The 19770-nt window shown below is 26.6% G+C and overlaps 1 protein-coding gene and 1 long non-coding RNA gene across 2 annotated transcripts; one reads left to right on the top strand and one right to left on the bottom strand.

Annotated features, from left to right (window-relative positions):
* The first annotated feature begins 1990 nt into the window (after window positions 1-1990).
* Window positions 1991-13673, top strand: LOC124818155 (uncharacterized). The gene is made up of 6 exons (XM_065795109.1): window positions 1991-2018; window positions 2105-2344; window positions 2529-2717; window positions 2797-3282; window positions 12921-13196; window positions 13486-13673. Exons 1-6 carry the CDS (start codon window positions 1991-1993, stop codon window positions 13545-13547), a joined length of 1281 nt encoding a protein of 426 aa, XP_065651181.1. The 3' UTR covers window positions 13548-13673.
* Window positions 8249-10294, bottom strand: LOC136079073 (uncharacterized). Its single transcript, XR_010637925.1, has 3 exons — window positions 10050-10294; window positions 9843-9918; window positions 8249-9756 (listed from the first exon to the last, which is right to left on the bottom strand). It is a non-coding gene; the product is annotated as an uncharacterized LOC136079073 (long non-coding RNA).
* Window positions 13674-19770: the final 6097 nt, after the last annotated feature.

Genomic DNA, 19770 nt, shown 5'->3' with positions numbered 1-19770 from the left:
AGTTAAAACATATAATATAAAAACTCATTATTATTTGGCTTTAATATTTAAAACTTCTTCGTTTTTTCTTGTTCTTAAAGCCATTTCAATAAACTAACGTAATATATATATATATATATATATATATATATATATATATATATATATATATATATATATATATATATATATATATATATATATATATAGCTGATTGGGCTTAGATTTTTTACTGATAATACGCAAGACACTAACGAAAAGTTGGTGTAAAAATTTAAACACCATCAACTTGGCGTGGATATGGGTCGAAAGACATCAAAGTAGGACATACTCCTTTAATAAAAATTTTTTCTTCTTAGATTAATTAATAAAACTGCTCTTTTACTTTTTAATTAACAAAATATGTTAATTTTTTTTTATTGTATTATTTTTATTGTTTTGTTTATTAGAGTTTACTTAATATAGTTACCTCTTTTTACCTTCCTTCTTTTTTTATCATTTTGTTTTGTCTGTTTTAAATACTAAAAATTTTTGCTTTATTTAAAAGTTCTTTTGAATGATGGTAGATTTCTTTATCATATCATAAACCCTACCCTTTTAAATTCAAAAGTCACTTTGTTCGACAAGACCAAAAAAATCTTTTTATCAAAGCATTGCTTAAATTGTATTGTAAGTACATTAAGAGTTGTTTTTTTCTTTTTTTCAAGTTGCAAAAATTTAGCTTCAAGAAAATCAAAAGATTTAGTCTTTTGATTTTGTCAAAATTTTAAAAAATAATAACACATATATCAAACTAATGTTAAAAAATTACAAGTAAAACATTATAGGTCAAACCTAAGAAAGCATATTTATTAGAATAATTGATAATCATTAAAAAGTTTTATCCTTAACCTAATGTTTTCTTTTTTTAATTCAACTCTAGTTTTAACTTCTACCATTTTGAATTCAACACAATATTGACAGTGTTAGATTTTTCATATAAAATATTTAATTTAAACTTTTCATTAAAAAATATTTAATCTTTTTTTAAATCTTCTCTTATTGTAAATAATTTATTGTTTATTTTATTTAATAATAAATGCAATATTGGATTCAATCAATTGTAAAACACTCATACTGTTTTCCTTAAATAGTTTTTTTTGTATTTTGGAGCATTGTTAAAACACTAAGTTAAATAATAATCTACAATTTTATACAAGACATTTTTAGTTTTATGAATAAATTCTAATTTACCATTTCACATTATACAACCTATTTATATTTTTACTCTGTTTAACTGTCATACTACTCAAATGAAAAGCTTTTCCCCTATTTTGCCAAAACTCAAAGTTAACCCATGGAACCAAAAAACTTTCTTCCCAAATTGTATTATTATTAAATAATGCTTGTTGGCAAAATTTATTTTTCTCATCATTTGTATGGTTGTTTTTTTTTTTTTTTTATTAAAAATTATTTTTATGATCTATATGTCCATTAAACTCAGTTTTGATAATACAAATTTGTAATTGATGCTTATGATGTTTGTTAAGTTTTTCAGATAATTTGCTTTACTCTTTTCGCTTTTTTATCTATTTTTTTATAGTTCTTAAAATTTCTCTATTACTGCTGAGAATTGTTTTCAGCTATTGTTCTTGTCCAGTATGAATTTCAAATGTATCATGTTATATATTTGATTGCAATAATCAAGTGTGTTATAATGTCATATATTTGTTAACTAATATCTTAAACAAGCTTTTGTTGAGTAATATATATATTTTTTAATGTTTTGATTTGCCTAAAATAATATATTTGGAATATAAAATTAATGATAAAATTGGTATTTGACATATTAAAAAGTCATCAACACTGGTTTTTATAACGAATATCAGTTTTGTTAAAACAGTTTTATTCAATTAATGTGTGCTCAATTAAATTAAAACCTGCCTAAAAATTAATAAAAAAATTGTATTAATTCTCAATGTATTAATACATTTTTTTGTTGTTGTTAAAAATATTATAAATAGAAGATATAATGATTTTTACTATTAATCAAATTCAAAGTGAGGTTTAGTAAAGTAACACATAAAAATTTTGTTTGTATTTAGATTTTTATTTATCTAACAATGAAGTTTTCACTCTTACTTAGTTATTAAAAATAGGAAAAAAAATATTTTAGATTTCAGTGATAAATGTGCAGATAATTGGATATATAATGAAAATCATTGTTACTTTTTCAACAGTATAACTACAAAAAATTGGCAAGATTCTTATTTGTCGTGTCTTAGTTATGGAGGTAACTTGTTAAGTGTAGCCGATGAAGCAGAAAATTTGTTTGTTAAAAATCAGCTTCAAGATGACACAATTAAAAATCAAAATTTCTGGATAGGTATAGTACACATAGTATTTTTACAAGTAGCTTTCACTTTAGACTGCACATGAAATGTTGGTTTCACACTAGTCTGTTCATGAAACATGTTTGTTTACTCTAATCTTTGTGTAGTATTTATTTGTTTCATGCATTTGTAAATGTTTTCATAAACTTTTATATCTTTTATATTTATTTTTTTCAGGACTAAATGATCTGACAAATGAAAATATATTTAAGTGGTCAGATGATACACCAGTGCTAATCTATAATTGGATGCAAAATCAGCCCAACAACAATGGCGGAAATGAAGACTGTGTGGTAGCAAGTTCAGTTGGTTGGAATGACGCTCCTTGTGATTCACATTATGGTTTTATATGTAAAACTAAATTAGGTTAGATATTAGGACAAAATATGTTTCAATTATGCAAGTTTTTTTTGAATAATTGAATTTTTATAATTTTTTTTAATAGAATTTGCAGACCTTGTTGAGCAAAAGTTGGTTAATAATAGCTTAAATACAACACTGTCCTTGCTAGAAAAAACCTATTCAGTTTCATTTAAATTAAAACCCAGATCATATTCACAAGGATGGAAAAGTGTTATTCATTTAACAATTGGAGGCGATTCGGCTCAATATGGTGATAGATGCCCAGCTGTATGGTTTCATAGTGATGGCTCAGGGAGGTTATACATATCTGCAGCTGTCAATGGAAATATAGATTATTCTTTTACAACCCAACCTCTGCCACTAAATCAGTGGTCAAGTTTACAAATATCACAGTTTCAAACAAATGGAGTTTATTTGTATACAATATATTTAAATGAGTTACTTGTTCATAGCATTATAAATAAAAAACCACAATCTTTTTCAAATGTTAAAGTCTATACTGCAGATCCATGGTATAATGCACAAGATGGCTCCATTAAAGATCTCAAAATTATAAGTCGATATAATGGTGAGAATATTATACATTATTTTTTTGGTTTTTTTTTTACCAATTCTTGTTGGTAAAAAAAATGTGTTTGTAAATAAAATAATGTTTTTAGAAAAAGTAGTGTTTAACTTTCACTTTGCAACTTCACAATAGTTATCAAGCAATAGTCAATTAATTAACAATTTATTAATTGCTATATTGTTGAAATGTTACAGCATTAGGTAAATTTTTAAATATTCAAAATATTAAATACTAAACAGCTCGTAACCATTGAAAAAATTCATCAATAATAGATTTAATTAGCAATCCATGTTAATATTAATAAATGGTTGAAATGACTGCTTAATCCATTTAACATTATTTTTTTAAATAGTGTATACGCAATTAGTTTTTAAAAGTACATATGTAATTAGTTTTAAATAGTGCCTACCCAATTAGTTTTTTAATAGTGCAAGTAGACATGGTGTCTAATTTTTTTTTGTTCTTCAAATACTAAAAAAAGACATTTTTTTATTATTATATTTGAGTTTTGTGTTTTAAATAAAAAATAATATTCCAAAAATAAGGTTTTTATTCCAGTCCAAAAACTTATTTATAACCCTTAGTGCATACCTAATTAGTTTTTAATAGTACATACATAATTTTTTTTTAATAATTAGTTTTTAATAGTGCATACATAATTCGTTTTTAACTGTATACAGAATTAGTTTTTTGTTTTACTTAAATCTTATTAGTTTTTAAAATGTTTAGAATTGATCCGAATTAAAATTTTTTTCATTGTAAAATCAAAAAAAAAATAGTTAAAATTTCTATAACCCAAATAATGCATCAATAAAAATGCATCAATAAAAATGCATCAATAGGTCTGAATCACATTTCAGAAATCCAGATAACATATTGTTTCAAATATTATTCTTAGGCATCATTAAATAATGGCCTTGTATCAAAATTGGTTATCCTAGTATTTTATTTATGCTTTATTTTAGTATCAACTTGTTTTTTTAATGATTTTGTTTAATAAAGTAAAGAGCCTATGGAATGTATTTTATAAAATAATAATACTTACCAATAAACATTGAATATCATACCTTAAAACTTAGCAACTTTAAAAACTAATAAATTACTTTGTCATCAAAAAAACAAAAATTTTGACCCCTCGCAGGCTTAATGATGTTAAATGATATAATTTTTTGTCAAAACATAGCACTTGTGGTAACTGTTTCACCATACAAAAGTGGTTGTCACAATTCTTAGATGCCTCCACAATTACAATTGTTTTATGGTGGCAAATGTTTCATGGTACCACATGTATCAAGGTGCCACATGTATCATGGTTCCCCACTCTCCCTATATATCTTTTTATGATTCTTATATATGGAAAGTCAATTTTTTTCAAAAATGAATTTTTTGCATATGAGATTTTTTTCTCATCTTTTTTTTATGTTATTAGCCTTAAGGCCCTTGAAGACCTGAAGCAATTCTCTCATTTGCTTTTCTTATGCATATACATTCAAGTGTTCAAGTATTATTATAAGTTTTTGAAAAAAGAAATCAGAATGTGTAGGTCAGAAGTAGTCACAAATATACTTTACCAATTGTATTTCTAAAAAAACCTTTTGAAATTATTGTTTAATTGATTATGGCTTTTAGACAAAATTGGTTATGGATTTTATACAAATTGATTATGGCTTTCAGACAAATTGGTTATAGCTTTAAGACAAATTGGTTATAGCTTTAAGACAAATTGGTTTAAGACAGATTGGTTATAGCTTTTAAACAAATTGGTTATAGCTTTTAGACAAATTGGTTATAGCTTTTAGACAAATTGGTTATAGCTTTTAGACAAATTGGTTAAAGCTTTTAGACAAATTGGTTATAGCAGAAAAAGCAGTTATAATAGCAGGCACCAGAAAAAGAAAATAAAGTACAATCTGCAAAAACAATTAAAATTGCAAAAAAATTATTTTACATTTTTTTAATTGACTTTTAGAAAATAAGTTATAAAAAAATAAATGAAAATAGTCAGTTAATATAACAGGCTAGCACTACACACACTGGAAGTCATATCTAGGGCGATAAACTAGCCTAGCTAGTTTATCGCCCTAGCTCTACACATTAGTAACTATTATTGAGTGGATTAAATTTTAATTTAATTTTGGACCAGAGTGACCGCTAGGGTAAATTGTTCCCCAGGTCGGATTTTTATTTTTCATTAGTTAGATATGCATTAGTAGACACCATTTATGACATTTGGAACTTATGGAGTTTTGGAATTTTTTTGAAAAATTCAGAAAAAGAAAATTTGCAAATAACTGCTATAACTTATCCAATATATATATATATATATATATATATATATATATATATATATATATATATATATATATATATATATATATAGTTTGTTGTCTTTGGGAAGAGCGGAAGGAAAAAAGTGATTCTTACGCCAACACATACGTCACTATTAATTACTTTTGACTTTCGTCCAACATTTGCGTGTTGGACGAAAGTAAAAACCATTAATTTAATTACAAATAAATCGTTTTTAAAAAAAACCACAAAAACGCAAATTTAATTGACCAGAATGTTTTAAAAACATTCTGAATGTTTTAACAATATAAACAATGTTTTTATTTTTATTTTTTTAATAAAATGTTTTTATTTTTAATTTTTTTAATAAAATGTTTTTATTTTTATTTATTTTTTTAATGTAAATCATGCGCGGAGTGCTGCTACATCGACTATCTTATAGCCTGACTCGCAAGGGAGTGCTGCTACATTAACTATCTTATAGCCTGACTCGCAAGGGAGTGTTGCTACATCGACTGAGGGTTTGGTTGGGGCAGGCAGTCTATCAATTAATAAAAAAAAATAATTCCGGTCTTGCATTTTAACTTTTACTTTTTGTCAACAAAATATGGAAAAAACTTTCGGACAACATCTACGGGTTGTATATATACACATATATATATACACATATATATATATATACATATATATATACACATATCTATATATACACATATATATACATATATATACATACACATACACATATATTTATATATATACGTGTGTGTGTATATATACATATATATACACACACACACACATATATTTATATACATATATATATATAAATTATAATTTATATTTAAGAATTTATAATTGTTCTGTTCTTTTAAGAACATTGAGCATTCTATTTTGTAGAATACATTTTAAAGTTGTTTAAATATATATATATATATATATATATATATATATATATATATATATATATATATATATATATATATATATATATAGATATAGATATATATATACATACATACATACATACATACATAGACACATACATACATACATACATACATACATACATACATACATACATACATACATACATACATACATACATACATACATACATACATACATACATACATACATACATACATACATACATACAAACATACATATATACACACACATATATAATATAATACAATTATCTGCAATCAGAAAAAAATTAAATTTTTCATGAAGTCTGTCAGACTTTAACAGATGCCTGATCGACAACAATGAACTTCTTATATCGATTCTTGAACTAATTGACACTTCTTGAATCGATAACTTGATTTGGCAACTTATACCATAAAAATACAATCCTTTTGGTAAAGAAGTAATATCTGGCTTGGTTTCTTGTGAATTGTCTTGAAAGTCTTAATTTAGAGCCTCTAACATTACTTGCAGGTCCTTGTGCTAGAAGGGAATGTGGTATGGCATTGATATGAAACCAATTTACTTCATTAAACCCCTTGAATGCTAAATAATTATATCATGTCCCCTTGTTGCCTTCTTTGTTCTATAGTTTGTAGATTGAGATAAGTTAGATGGGCTTTGTAATCTAAATTTATTTAAATAAATTGGTTTTTCATTGAATTTCATAGCTCAATATTGAAGGACATCTCCCATCTCTCAGTCTATGAGGACATCAAGGTCATTTTGAACTGATATGATATCCATATTGTTTTTGATTGTAGTAACGAGCTGGCTATCATCTGCAAAAAGCTTACAAAAATCCTTGACTATTTCTGGCATGTCATTTATATATATCAAAAACAATAGTAGACCAATAACCGATCCTTGTGGTACACCACTCGTTACCTTTGCCCAGTCAGAATACACAGCACCCAAGACTACTCGCTGTCGTCTACTTTTTAAAAAATCAGAAATCCTGGCAATTAATTTTACACCAAACCCATAGTCATTAAGTTTTATATTCAGTAGTTTGTAGCTTACTTTGTCAAAAGCTTTGGAAAAGTCCAGTAAGATTAGGACAGCCATACAATTATAGTTTAGTGCCTCTGTAATTTTATATCTAACACCTCTAAGAGGTTTGTTGCACAAGATTTACCACTAACAAATCCATGTTGGTGAATAGATAGTAGCTTGATATTAGTAAGGTGCTCTGTCATGTATTCTCTCACTAATCTCTCCATGATCTTACTTGCAATTGAAGTCAACGAGGTTGGACCGTAATTTATTGGTTCAAGTTTACATCTTTTCTTTAAGATGGGTGAGATATTTGCATCTTTCCATAGCAAGGGAACAATACCTGCTTCAAAAGATTTGATAAATATATAAGATAATGAAAAACTCAGGTTCTTATAACATTTTGAAAGAACAAAAGCATGTAACTGGTCTACTCCAGGCGGTTTCAATTTGTCTAAGCTGCACAGTAGAGTGGCTACTCTAGTATTACTAAATAAAGTTTTAATGTCAACATGGAATATAGTTTGAGTTTTTGGTTTGAAATCTACTATTAATGTTCTGTTATGGGTCTGAGTAAAGACTTTATGGAACTGTTGATATATATATATATATATATATATATATATATATATATATATATATATATATATATATATATATTATGAATATTATAAGTTTAAATGATATAATTACTCAATCTATTTTATGTTTTTTGATGCAAATTCAACAACACTTGATTTTAACAGGTTTGCATAATCTATATGGGTAATTCTATGTTTGTACCTGTTCCATGTTTTTTCTCATGATGAATAGCTTCTCCTATTTGTTCACAGTAAACTCCTAGGTCGTGGTCAATAGAATGAAGGAAGGAAAGTATATGGCGTACTACTATTTGAACTTTTCATGTAACTCTAAGATCAATACCCTCAAACATATCATGAATATATTCGATCAAATCTGCATAGGACTCTTTAATTTACGGAACAACACTTTCATGGTTATTCCCTGCTTCCACACCAAAGACTTTTGCTTAAAGGCATTTATACTTTTGAAGACAGTTTATAATTGGTAATAACTCATATTTTCTATTATTTATAATATCTCTCTCAAGGATATCCACTGAGTTCAGGAACTTGTTTGCATTGTTTCCATCAAATCATACATCATGGTATCCTCTAAATATGATGTAGCTTGAGTTCAATCATTTTTAAAACAAAAGCCATAAGCTGAGGAGTATCACTGCAAGTTTACTTACTATTCCCATTAGAATATGGATATAAGCAAGTTTACTTACTATTCCCATTTAGAATATGGAGCTCAAGAACAGGACCAATTCCTCAAGAAGTGTTTCAGAATTTTCTTTTTTGTACAAAAGTCTTGGATTTATTAGATTTTTGAAGTGTGACATCTTAAACTTATTCTTTTCATCAAGGGTAAAGTTGTTGTAGTGTTCATCCAAGGACCTGAAAGTTCTCTTCTTACCAGGCTCCCGAGTGCAAAATCCTTTACAATATCAACAACTGTACATCCCAGCATGACCACTTATTCCAAACACTGAATTAGCACATTTCAGATCAAATGTAACGTAGTACTTCACATCTAGTAATTTTTAAGGTTCAATAAGTTTCTAAAGATTATCATTAGCTTCAGAAGTTCCCTCAACAATTACTATAAAAAAAGATCTTTTTACACCAGCATCATTAAGCTCTGAATCAGAAGAGATTTTTTTAAGGGGATTAAAAACATTTACAGTAACCTTAGGAAATCCTTGACTTGAATTCATAGCTATCCTTAAAATGGAGTCAAGTGAATCTATTCCTCTTTCTGTAATAATTTTTTGCATAAATGAGGATGCATCTTTAACATGAACCAATGTTCTAGTAACGACTTCTTCTCCATCCGTAATCGCTTCTTCTTTAGTTGTGTAAAACTCTTCTATCTGTGTATGAAACCTTCAAGTTTTTCGAAAATATTTTTTCAATGCAGGTTTAAGTTCCCATACTAGCTCTATATTTGGAACAAAACTTTTTGGCTTGGTTCTTCAAAAGCTCAAGAGATTTAACTCCATAATTGTACCAAAGGACACCTGTTTTAGTTCAGTTCTGTAAGTTTACTTGTCCGGATTGCCAACTACAATGTTTAAAGAAGACTCTTGAGTAGTCAGCCAAAACTTCTGTCCTCTACAAATATTTTCAGCCTCCATCTTATGCTTAAGTAAACCTGGAAACAGACAATAATGAAATATTTTTATTATTTGGAATTTGAAATATGTGTTTATATGTAAAAAAAGAGTTAAATTTACTTACCAGAAGCTACACATTCTAAACCAACAGCTCTACTCTTTGTACTCCTTGCTCTAAATATTTTTAGCAACTCCTTGCTCTAAATATTTTTGTTTAAACACAAATAAACAAAATGTTTTATGCAAATTAACTTTCTTCATTACAATCATTTTTATTATGTGATACAATAAAAATATAAAAAAATAATAATGATAATAATAAAATTCTAACCTATAAAACCAAAGCATACTGAACATAGTTTGGACAACTTTACATGTTCAAGAGCAGCATCATTTGAAGAATCAATTTCTTTTACTACTTCGCTATTATTTGTTGATCTTCTAAGATGTAACCTAACAATATAAAATTAATTTGTAGGACAATAGGTAATATTATTGTTACATTCTAAATGGTTCCTTAGTATATTTATCCTGTGTAATCTCATCACACTTAAGTGTACAGTTAAGTATGACATACTTAGAGACACCTGAATATATTGTATAAGTATATACATGTATTGTATAACTTATACAATACATGTATATACATAAACATAAATGTTCTGTATATGTATTTATATGTATATGTATATAATGAATATAAGTTTACATATAAATACATATAAAGTATATGCATGTATAATGCTTAAGCTTTACACAATATATGTATGTTTATATATATATGTATATATATATGCATATATATATATATAAGTGCATATATATATATATGCATATATATATATATATATATATATATATATATATATATATATATATATATGTGTGTGTGTGTGTGTGTATATATAGATGTATATATATATATATATATATATATAAACACATATATATACATCTCATATATCAACATAATCATACTAAATTGTATGATAGTATTTCATATTTCTAGAAAGTTTGTATATATATATATATATGATAGTATTTCTAAATTATAAAATAGTATTTCATATTTCTAGAAAGTTTGTATATATATATACAAACTTTCTAGAAATATAAATATATTGTGTATATATATATATATATATATATATATATATATATATATATATATATATATATATATATATATATATATATATATATATATATATATATATATATATATATATATATATATGCGATAGTATTACTAAATTATATGATAGTATTTCCTATTTCTAGAAAGTTTGTATATATATATACAAACTTTTTAGAAATATAAATATATTGTATATATATATATGATAGTATTTCATATTTCTAGAAAGTTTGTATATATATATACAAACTTTCTAGAAATATGAAATACTATCATATAATTTAGTATGATAAAGTTAAAGTATAAAAATCTTCAACTTTTTCAAAAATTAACTTGATGCCGCGAACAGCGGTACAATGGTATAAAAGAAATTCTTTAGTGTGTGTATTTAGCACATATTGATGTTATTATATGCTGAATTTCATAGTTTTTACTTGAGTTTAACAAGCATTTTTATGTTTTTTTTGTTATGACGGTTGTATCCGTAATGGTTGTGAAAAAAAATTCAATGCTTAAAAATAACAAATAAAATGACGCTAGCAATGATGTTAGAAAAAATGTATATTACATTAAATGAATTATAACTATCAAAGTTTTCAATTATGGAAATACGGTCCGATTTTTAGCGCTACACAACAGGACTAAATAAGTGTCAAAACACGTTTATACCTTACAACTTTAAAACTGTGCTATGGTATGATAAAATGATTTTGTTAATATTTTTTTGCATAAAAGTATTTTTAAATAGTTAAAAAAAAGAGTTATGAAGTTTAGTATGTGTTTTCACAACTTTTTTGCTTTTTTTTTTTTTTCCTCTTTTTTGCGGAGTTGCCATAATTAAAAAAAGAAAAAAAAGAAAACATAAATTAACCGAAACATAGAATTTTATCTTATGTATCTCCTCTATCCAGTTTCCCAGGAACTCCACCTTGTTCTTATTGAGGTCTTATAGATTTTCGTCACAATTGTTGCAAATAACCTTGGGGTAGTTGATTACTTCTAAGCTATACTGGTTCCAGACAAAAGTATTATTCTTTGTTTCATTTCCAGAATCTTTTGAATTTTTACCATACTGTGTAATACAAACAGCAATTGTTTTATGTCAGTCCGCCATTTTACAGGCAACTTATTAATTTTGAAGATTTTCGACTGAGTTTTTATAGAATTTTATTAACAGTTTATTAACAATTATAGTTTAAATTAATCATCTTAAAGCAAAAAATTTTTTACTTTGTCCAATCCTTCAGAAATTCTGAATGGCATAAATGCTCTGTTTCTAATAGACTGGTTTTATTAAATCGTTTGATTATTCGACATACAAATAACTTGCTAATAGAGTATTAGATGGCATTATTATTTTCACTCCCTTCTTATAATCTTTGATAATACGTTCATTTAATTTTCATTTTCACTCGGATCTTATAATCTTTGATAATAAGTTCTTGAAAAGCTAAATTATACATGTTTCTTACTTTTATAAAGAACAAAAACCTAAAAAAAATTGATTTTAAGATATAAATCGATAATACAATAAAGTTCTTTTTATCAAAACAGTGCAAAACTGTGATCTCATGTCAATATCATTCTTTATAATATGACACCAACGGCAAAACTTAACACTTGATTTTTTTTTTATAAATATAAAAAAGCTGCTAATGTTTTGGAAAACAACATTTTTACATTAAAATAACTGCAAATAAAACAAATACATTAAAATACATTTTTTAACCCTCTTTCTTTTACCTACTTTTTTGTACTTTCTTTTTTTATACCATCTTTTAAGTAATTTAAAATCTTAATGAATAAATATATATGAATATATAAAAATCACCACATAACTTCATAAATAGGTGAAAAGATGCGGTTAACAAAAGGCCCTACTTATAATATTGTGATAATACAATGTTACATTATCGCTTCATTTTTCATTATCACTTTATTTTAGTATATTTTTTGTTTATAACTCAAAAATTTTTCATCTAAATGTTTTATTTAAAAAAATGTTTTATTATTAAAGGAATGTTTTTATTTTAAAAAAAAAATTAAAAATAACGCATTTTAAAGGAGTCTGGATTCCAATGATGACTCGCTTTGGCAATTGGGAATCAAGTTTTTGGAGTAAAAGCTACGATGCTTACGAAAACGGTTTTGGCCTGGTTAACCAACAATGGATTGGATTAAAAAAGATTTATCAAATAACTAACACATTTTTTACTGATATGAGAGTTAATTATGTTTTTGAAGAAAGTATAACATTAAGTACGATGTATTATAACGTAATAATAGGCTCAAGTGAAGATAACTATGTGTTTAATTATGAAAAGTACGACCCAAGAGGCTGTGAGTTTAAATTTATACTTTCACTTTGTTTCTCCTATTTTTACTCCATATTACAATTAGGCTTTAACTTGTTTGTTTTTTGTTGTTTACTAATCTTTTGTTGATTTTGATGTTTCTGTTGTCATAGTAATTTTTTCCTAGGAAATTTTGTAATCGAACAACATATTACTGTTACCATATTTTGCTGTCAAAACTTTGTTTCCTCAGCCAAATTTTGTTTTTGTTTTGAAATAAAATTAAATTTAACAGATTTTTTTTTAACTTAATTAAATCTTTTACCAATGTTAAGCACTTGAACCAGATCGATTCAATGCAAATGGCATGACATTTAAAAATTGTAGTATGTGGTGAACAACTAATTGCGATGTAAGTGCATCTCCAACTTCGTTATACAATATATCGTATGGATCAACTGAAAATTTGGCTGCCATATATTTCTCTTTACGTACAAAAGAAATCAAGGGACAGGCTTTAAAATAAGAACCAACTGTTTTCTTATTTGTTTTTGATATTTACGTTTATTACTATTAAAACTTATTGAAAATTAATAGTGTTATATAAGAAATTGACATCAGTTTATTTAAACTGCATTTTCGTACAAATCATATACTATTTTGTTCAGTTTTTGTTGTGATTAATTTTGTCGTGATACAGTTAAATCCTGTTTCAATTAATTTTTGTTACGATTAATTTCTGTTAAGTATTTTAATATTCAATAAAAATAGCGCAAAATATTTATGTATTTTAATTTTCTTCAATTATTTGCACGACGTTTTTTGCATAAAAACATATTTTATTGTTGTTATGGACTTCGGCTAAATCAACTATAAGTCAAAATTATTCGACTTTAAAAAATCGAATAGTCGATTCTTTAAAAAATCGAATAGTCGAATACTCAACTAAATCGACTAAAAGTCGATTTAGTTGAGTAATTATCTTAAAATTCTTTTATTCGATATAATTTTTTTAATTTTTAATTTTGTTCATTTAGTAACTATTACATTATAACTATTACATACTGCTTTTTGTTTAGTCTATTAAAGTTTTATCTAATTCATAGCATGTTAGTAATATTTATACCTGTTGTTGTTTTCTCTAAGCTTGTGATTTTTATAAATACTTTCATACAGGGCCGTTCCAAGCTGGCTCGGGGCCCTGCTTTTATGTTGCTTTGCTTCATTATTAATTAAATGATACGATGTTGAAAAATAAAAAGCGAATACAAATCAATTTATTATTTTTATCACAATTTATTTCAAAAAAATAAGTCAATCTCATATTTCGACTATCAACTTTGAGTCAATTTCAAGCATGTAATAGTCGTTTTACTTTTTTGATAATTTATGAAATTCTATTGATTGATGAGACATTAAAACATACTTGGAAATTAAGTATGATTTTATAATTATCTGCTTAGTTTGTCCTGACAGGTATATTCTGATATGACAACGTTAAAATATTTTTGGTTTATAAAGGTACTTAAGCAGTTTTAAGCAGTTGAGCTAGCTTATGTTTCGTTGTTAGCAGTTTATGTGCGCATCTATGCATTAGTATGTGTAACGGGCGGCCCAAGATAAAATGTATAGCTATGTGTAACGGGTGGCCCAAGATAAAAGGCATAGGTAGTATTTTTATTATAACTTTCTTATTTTTTAAGCTAGAAAAGTGAATTTTTTTATTAAAAGATTTATTATTAAATTCTCTACAAAATAACATGGTTTATTTAATGTAAATAGTCTCCATTATTTTTTGACATACGATATAAGCGATTGGCCCAACTAGTACAACTTTCTAAAGCTACATTTACTCTAATGTTTTTTACAGCTCGTTTAAGTTTTTGAATTAATGTTAATTTTGATTTAATTTTATTCCATTTCATTTGGTGAACGAGTTCATCCCATGTTGAGTAATCTAAAGGATTGAGATCGGTCGAATTTGCAAATCTTTAGATTTCATTATCTACAAATAAAATTAAAAACCATAAAACAAAGCCATCAAGACAGATTTATAGAGAATTTAATAAAAAAATTTTAAACAAAAAATTCACTGTTCTAGCTAAAAAAATAACAAAGTTATAATAAAAATACCATTTATCTTGGGCCACCCGTTATATATGCTTATAATTATATATGTATACACGTGTGTATTTTTCACTTATTTTGATTATGTTAATAAATGTTGTAACTATTTTAATTGTAAAACGATATGTACGACATATAATTGTACTGTGACATTAATGTTAGTAAAATTTTAAAAAATACAAAAAAAAAACGTTTGAAAATTTCTATTTACGCTTTGCAACTCAAACTTAAATAAAAGAAAAGTCTAAAAAATTTTTAAATATCTAAAGTATCTGAAAAAAAGAAACTTAGCAGACATTCTGAGAATCGAATAAGTAAACACAATAAAAGAACCCTAAGAACTTTATTGTTTCTAAATGCCACCCTAGGAGCAGGATTTATTGTTTCTGATTGCCAGCCTAAGTGATTTATTGTTTCTTAACGCCACTCTAAGAGCAGGATTAGTTGTTTCTTAACCCTCATAACTTTATCATCTCTTAACCCCATTCTGAGAGTAGTCGTCATTGTTTCTCAACAAGTCTATCAACTGCCTTGGTCAAGCTTTTTGCAAATTTTAAATAATGAACACAACCTAAACTTGATAATAATACAGCTATCTCTAGAAAATAAGAACAATTAAGGGAGAACGGGGTGAGATTGGACAAAAAAATTTGATTGCGTGCTGCGCTATAAATTTTCCACAAAAACCGTACAAATCGGTTTAAAACTATAGTCCAATGAATTGTCATGTTAAATTATTGCAAAACCCATTATTTAACCATCAAATTATGTTCAAGGGCTTGGTTTTTTAAAGTGACACTGTTTGTCCCATGTCACCCCATGTTGGGGTGAAATGAGACAAAAATAGAAACAAATAATTTTAAGCATTATTTTATTGTTTATTCTACTCCTTATAAAACATAACAATACACAAAATTTATTTATGTTTAATAAAAATAAAATACCATTCTAAATGCATTTGTAACTTTGTTCAACAGGTTGCTTGATGTTTAAATTGAGTCAAAATTACGTTGATGTCTGAGGGGGTAACTTTTTTCTTTTTCTTATCTTTATCTTCTTTTCTCCTTTTACATTCTGATAAACTTTCAACTAATTCGTTTTTTGTTGGTGTGTCAGTCAATACCAGAGACCTAGAACATTTTCTTTTTGCACTTTTTCTCTTTGCCACTCTTTCACCCGCTTTTGGAAATGGCCTTATATCTTCTGCTGTCCAATGGTAGGCAGAAGTGCTGATTTGCTGTTTCTTTTCATTAATAACTTCAGATACAATACACAGTGATGTGGGGATTGTTTGTTTGTCGGAATTGTCATTTGCTGGAATTGGTCGATCAGATACATAAGAACATAAAAAGTCGACATCACTGAAAACATATGGATCGTACGGGAAAATGCAAGCTGCTTTAAAACCATTTTGAATATTTTGGGAAGTAAAGACTCTCGTATAAGCTATTCCTAAATTTTCAGAAATGTCATATATCGTCATAGGAGTATTTGGATGTGCCTTTAACCATGAATCACATGCTGAATTGTAAAATTTCTTTAATGGCCCAAATACTGATCTGTCAAGTGGTTGGAGTTTGTGGCTGCAATGGGGTGTCAATGTCAAGAGCACAACATTTTTTTTTTTTTTTTTTTTTTTTAGGTGCCCCAAGAAGTCCTAACGGTCTTATCACAGAGCACCGCGGAAGTGCATTTAACCAGGAAGTTCACGCCTCCTTCCTTGCCGTGACGCGAAAATTTGTCCAGAGCTCGTTTCGAACCTGGATCTCCTGCTTTGAAAGCAAGCGCTCTAACCACTGCGCCATGGCCGCACATTGCTTTCCTTAGCTTTATCCATCAGTTCAATCGATATATGAGTTTTGTGGTTGTCCATTATTAAAAGTAATGGATGATCCTTGCTAGGATGTCCATACTCCACAAAATGATCGAACCATTTCAAAAAAATTTCTGTATTTATCCATCCACTAGGATTAGCATCACCTTTTGTACCTGTTGGTGCCCCGTTAAGCATACGGCTACGAAAGAGGATACGAGGAAATATCAAAAACGGTGGAATAAAATTTCCAAGGGCATTAATGTAACCCACCATTGTAACTAGGGTTCCCCTTTCAGCAGAAGTTACCTGTCCTACTTGCTTTACTCCTTTACCAGCAATCACTTTCACTGGCTTATGAACAGTTGTCAGGCCTGTTTCATCAATATTGTAAATGCAATTAGCAGAAAAGTTATAGCGCTCCTGCACACTGTTAAGGTTTTTGAAGAAAATATCTACATTTGTGCGATTGAAACTAGTTGTTTGACTGAGACTGGTAGCTTCTGGCGTACGAATAGATAATTTTGTACGATTTAAGAATAAATAAAATCATTCAGTTCTAGCTGTTTCACTCTTTTTCCCGTTTTCTGGTATTTTAATGTCATTTTTAACTGCATATTGATATGCAAGTTGCTTTGTTTCTCTAACATCAAATCCATAATGCATATTAGATGCTTGACGAAGATATATTGAAAGTTCATCTTCTTGTGTTTTATTAAAAATATATTTATGTTGTTCATCAAAGTATAAGTTACTGCAAGAAGTTTCTTTATTAACCTTTATTTTCCGCTGTAAACTTGACTTTTATTGTATGAGCATCAGGCTTTAACCGACTTGTCACTCGTTTGTACTTTCTTGGCATCTGAAAAATTATTACTTATATTACTCACTCCATTATTAAAAAAAATTATGCTCTTTTTAGTTGCATTAACCAAAATCCAGATTAGGCTATAAATTATAAATTCACAACCCTATAAAACTTATAATGTCATTAAATTTAATAAGGCTAATAGTGAAGAACTTTATTTAAACTGAATTTAAAATACAAAAATGAGTGGCATTAAAACAATACTTACTGTGAAAGATGTCTTCAGGACAAAGTAACAAAGTAATCCAATATAATTATTATAATTTTCTATGATAAAAAACACTTTACTATAAAGTAAACATTCTTATCATAAACATAAACATAATTTTCTGTTCACTTGCTTTTTTACAAAAATATTGATTATAAAAGTTAAAGTACAGTAAATTAAAAAAATGATAAAATTGAACAGTGTCCCATTTCACCCCAGTTCTCCTGTCCCAAGTCCCCATCACTAGTAGGTGTAAGAAAACCTTTATTTTATATAGATCTCGTAGCCATATGCTAATCATATTTCTTCTGTAGTTAAATAAAACAATAGTGAATAATTAAAAACCATAAACATAAAAATATATGCAAACAACACATAAATATTTAATATTAATGATGTCTTCAAAATCCAGGAAAATTGTTAGATTTTTACATATTCGCAAATAATCCGAAATAAAAATACTTCTGAAACTTAAAAAACACAATAATATGAAGAAGTTATTGCAAACTTATAACATACATAAAAAACTTTTGCTTTATTAAATTTTTCACTGAGATATTGCCAAGTCCCATCTCACCCCATATCCCATCTCACCCCGTTCTCCCCTACAGTTTGTAAAAACAAAAATACAGTTGTAAAAACAAAAAAGATTTTTTTCCGTCACTAAGTCCCGTTTACATTGACGTCTTCAGTTTATATTACAAAAAAGATAAAATACAATATTACTAAATACAGATATTACAAATGTTAAATAAATAAGATATAAATAAGCATTAGCACTTGTTGAGACTTTATTCTCAATAGTTTTAAATATGAATTTTTTACATATATATTTTTTTTTACTTTTCAACTTTTTACTTAAAATTTTTTACATATAAATATTTTATTTACAGATATATTTTTTTCTAAAATTCATTACAAGAAAGTTAATGATTGATTGCATTTTAGTGACTTATAAAGAAAATGGGTGACCTTAAAGGAATTTAATCAACATTATTAGATTTGTAGAATAATATAAATTTAGTTTTTTCTACATTTAATTAAAGTTTGTTACTAATAATCCCCTCATCGATCTTCAATAGTTCTTCATTAAATGCTGTAAAAAAAGATAAGTTAAAAATAAAGTATAAACGAACTAAAATATTAAAGAAAAAATTAAACAAGATAATGAATAAAAAAGTAAAACGAACGAATAAATTTAATAAAATAAAACAAAAACAATCAATTAAAAGCGAAGTAACAAGTTAAAAGCAAAAAAGTTCGAAAAATGTTCAAAAAAATGTTCGAAAAATGTTCGAAAAAATAATAAAATGAACTAATTAAAACAAAAATAATTTTCTGTTTCCGCCAAGAATAACAAATATAATAAATTTTATTTTGTAGAAGTTTTTGTGTTTGTCTTTTCGTTACGTAGTTTTTGTTTTGTAGTTTTTGTGCCTGCCTTTTCGTTTGCGTAATAACGGGTGGCCCAAGATAAATGGCATAGGTAATATTTTTATTATAACTTTGTTATTTTTTTAGCTAGAACAGTAAATTTTTTTTAAAAGATTTAATATTAAATTTTCTATAATTCTGTCTTGATGGCTTTGTTTTGTAGTTTTTAA

Source organism: Hydra vulgaris, chromosome 04 (genome assembly GCF_038396675.1).
Source record: "Hydra vulgaris chromosome 04, alternate assembly HydraT2T_AEP".
Taxonomy (NCBI): Eukaryota; Metazoa; Cnidaria; class Hydrozoa; order Anthoathecata; family Hydridae; genus Hydra; species Hydra vulgaris.
Note: the sequence above shows the minus strand (reverse complement) of the source record. Positions and strands in the feature narration are given on the sequence as shown.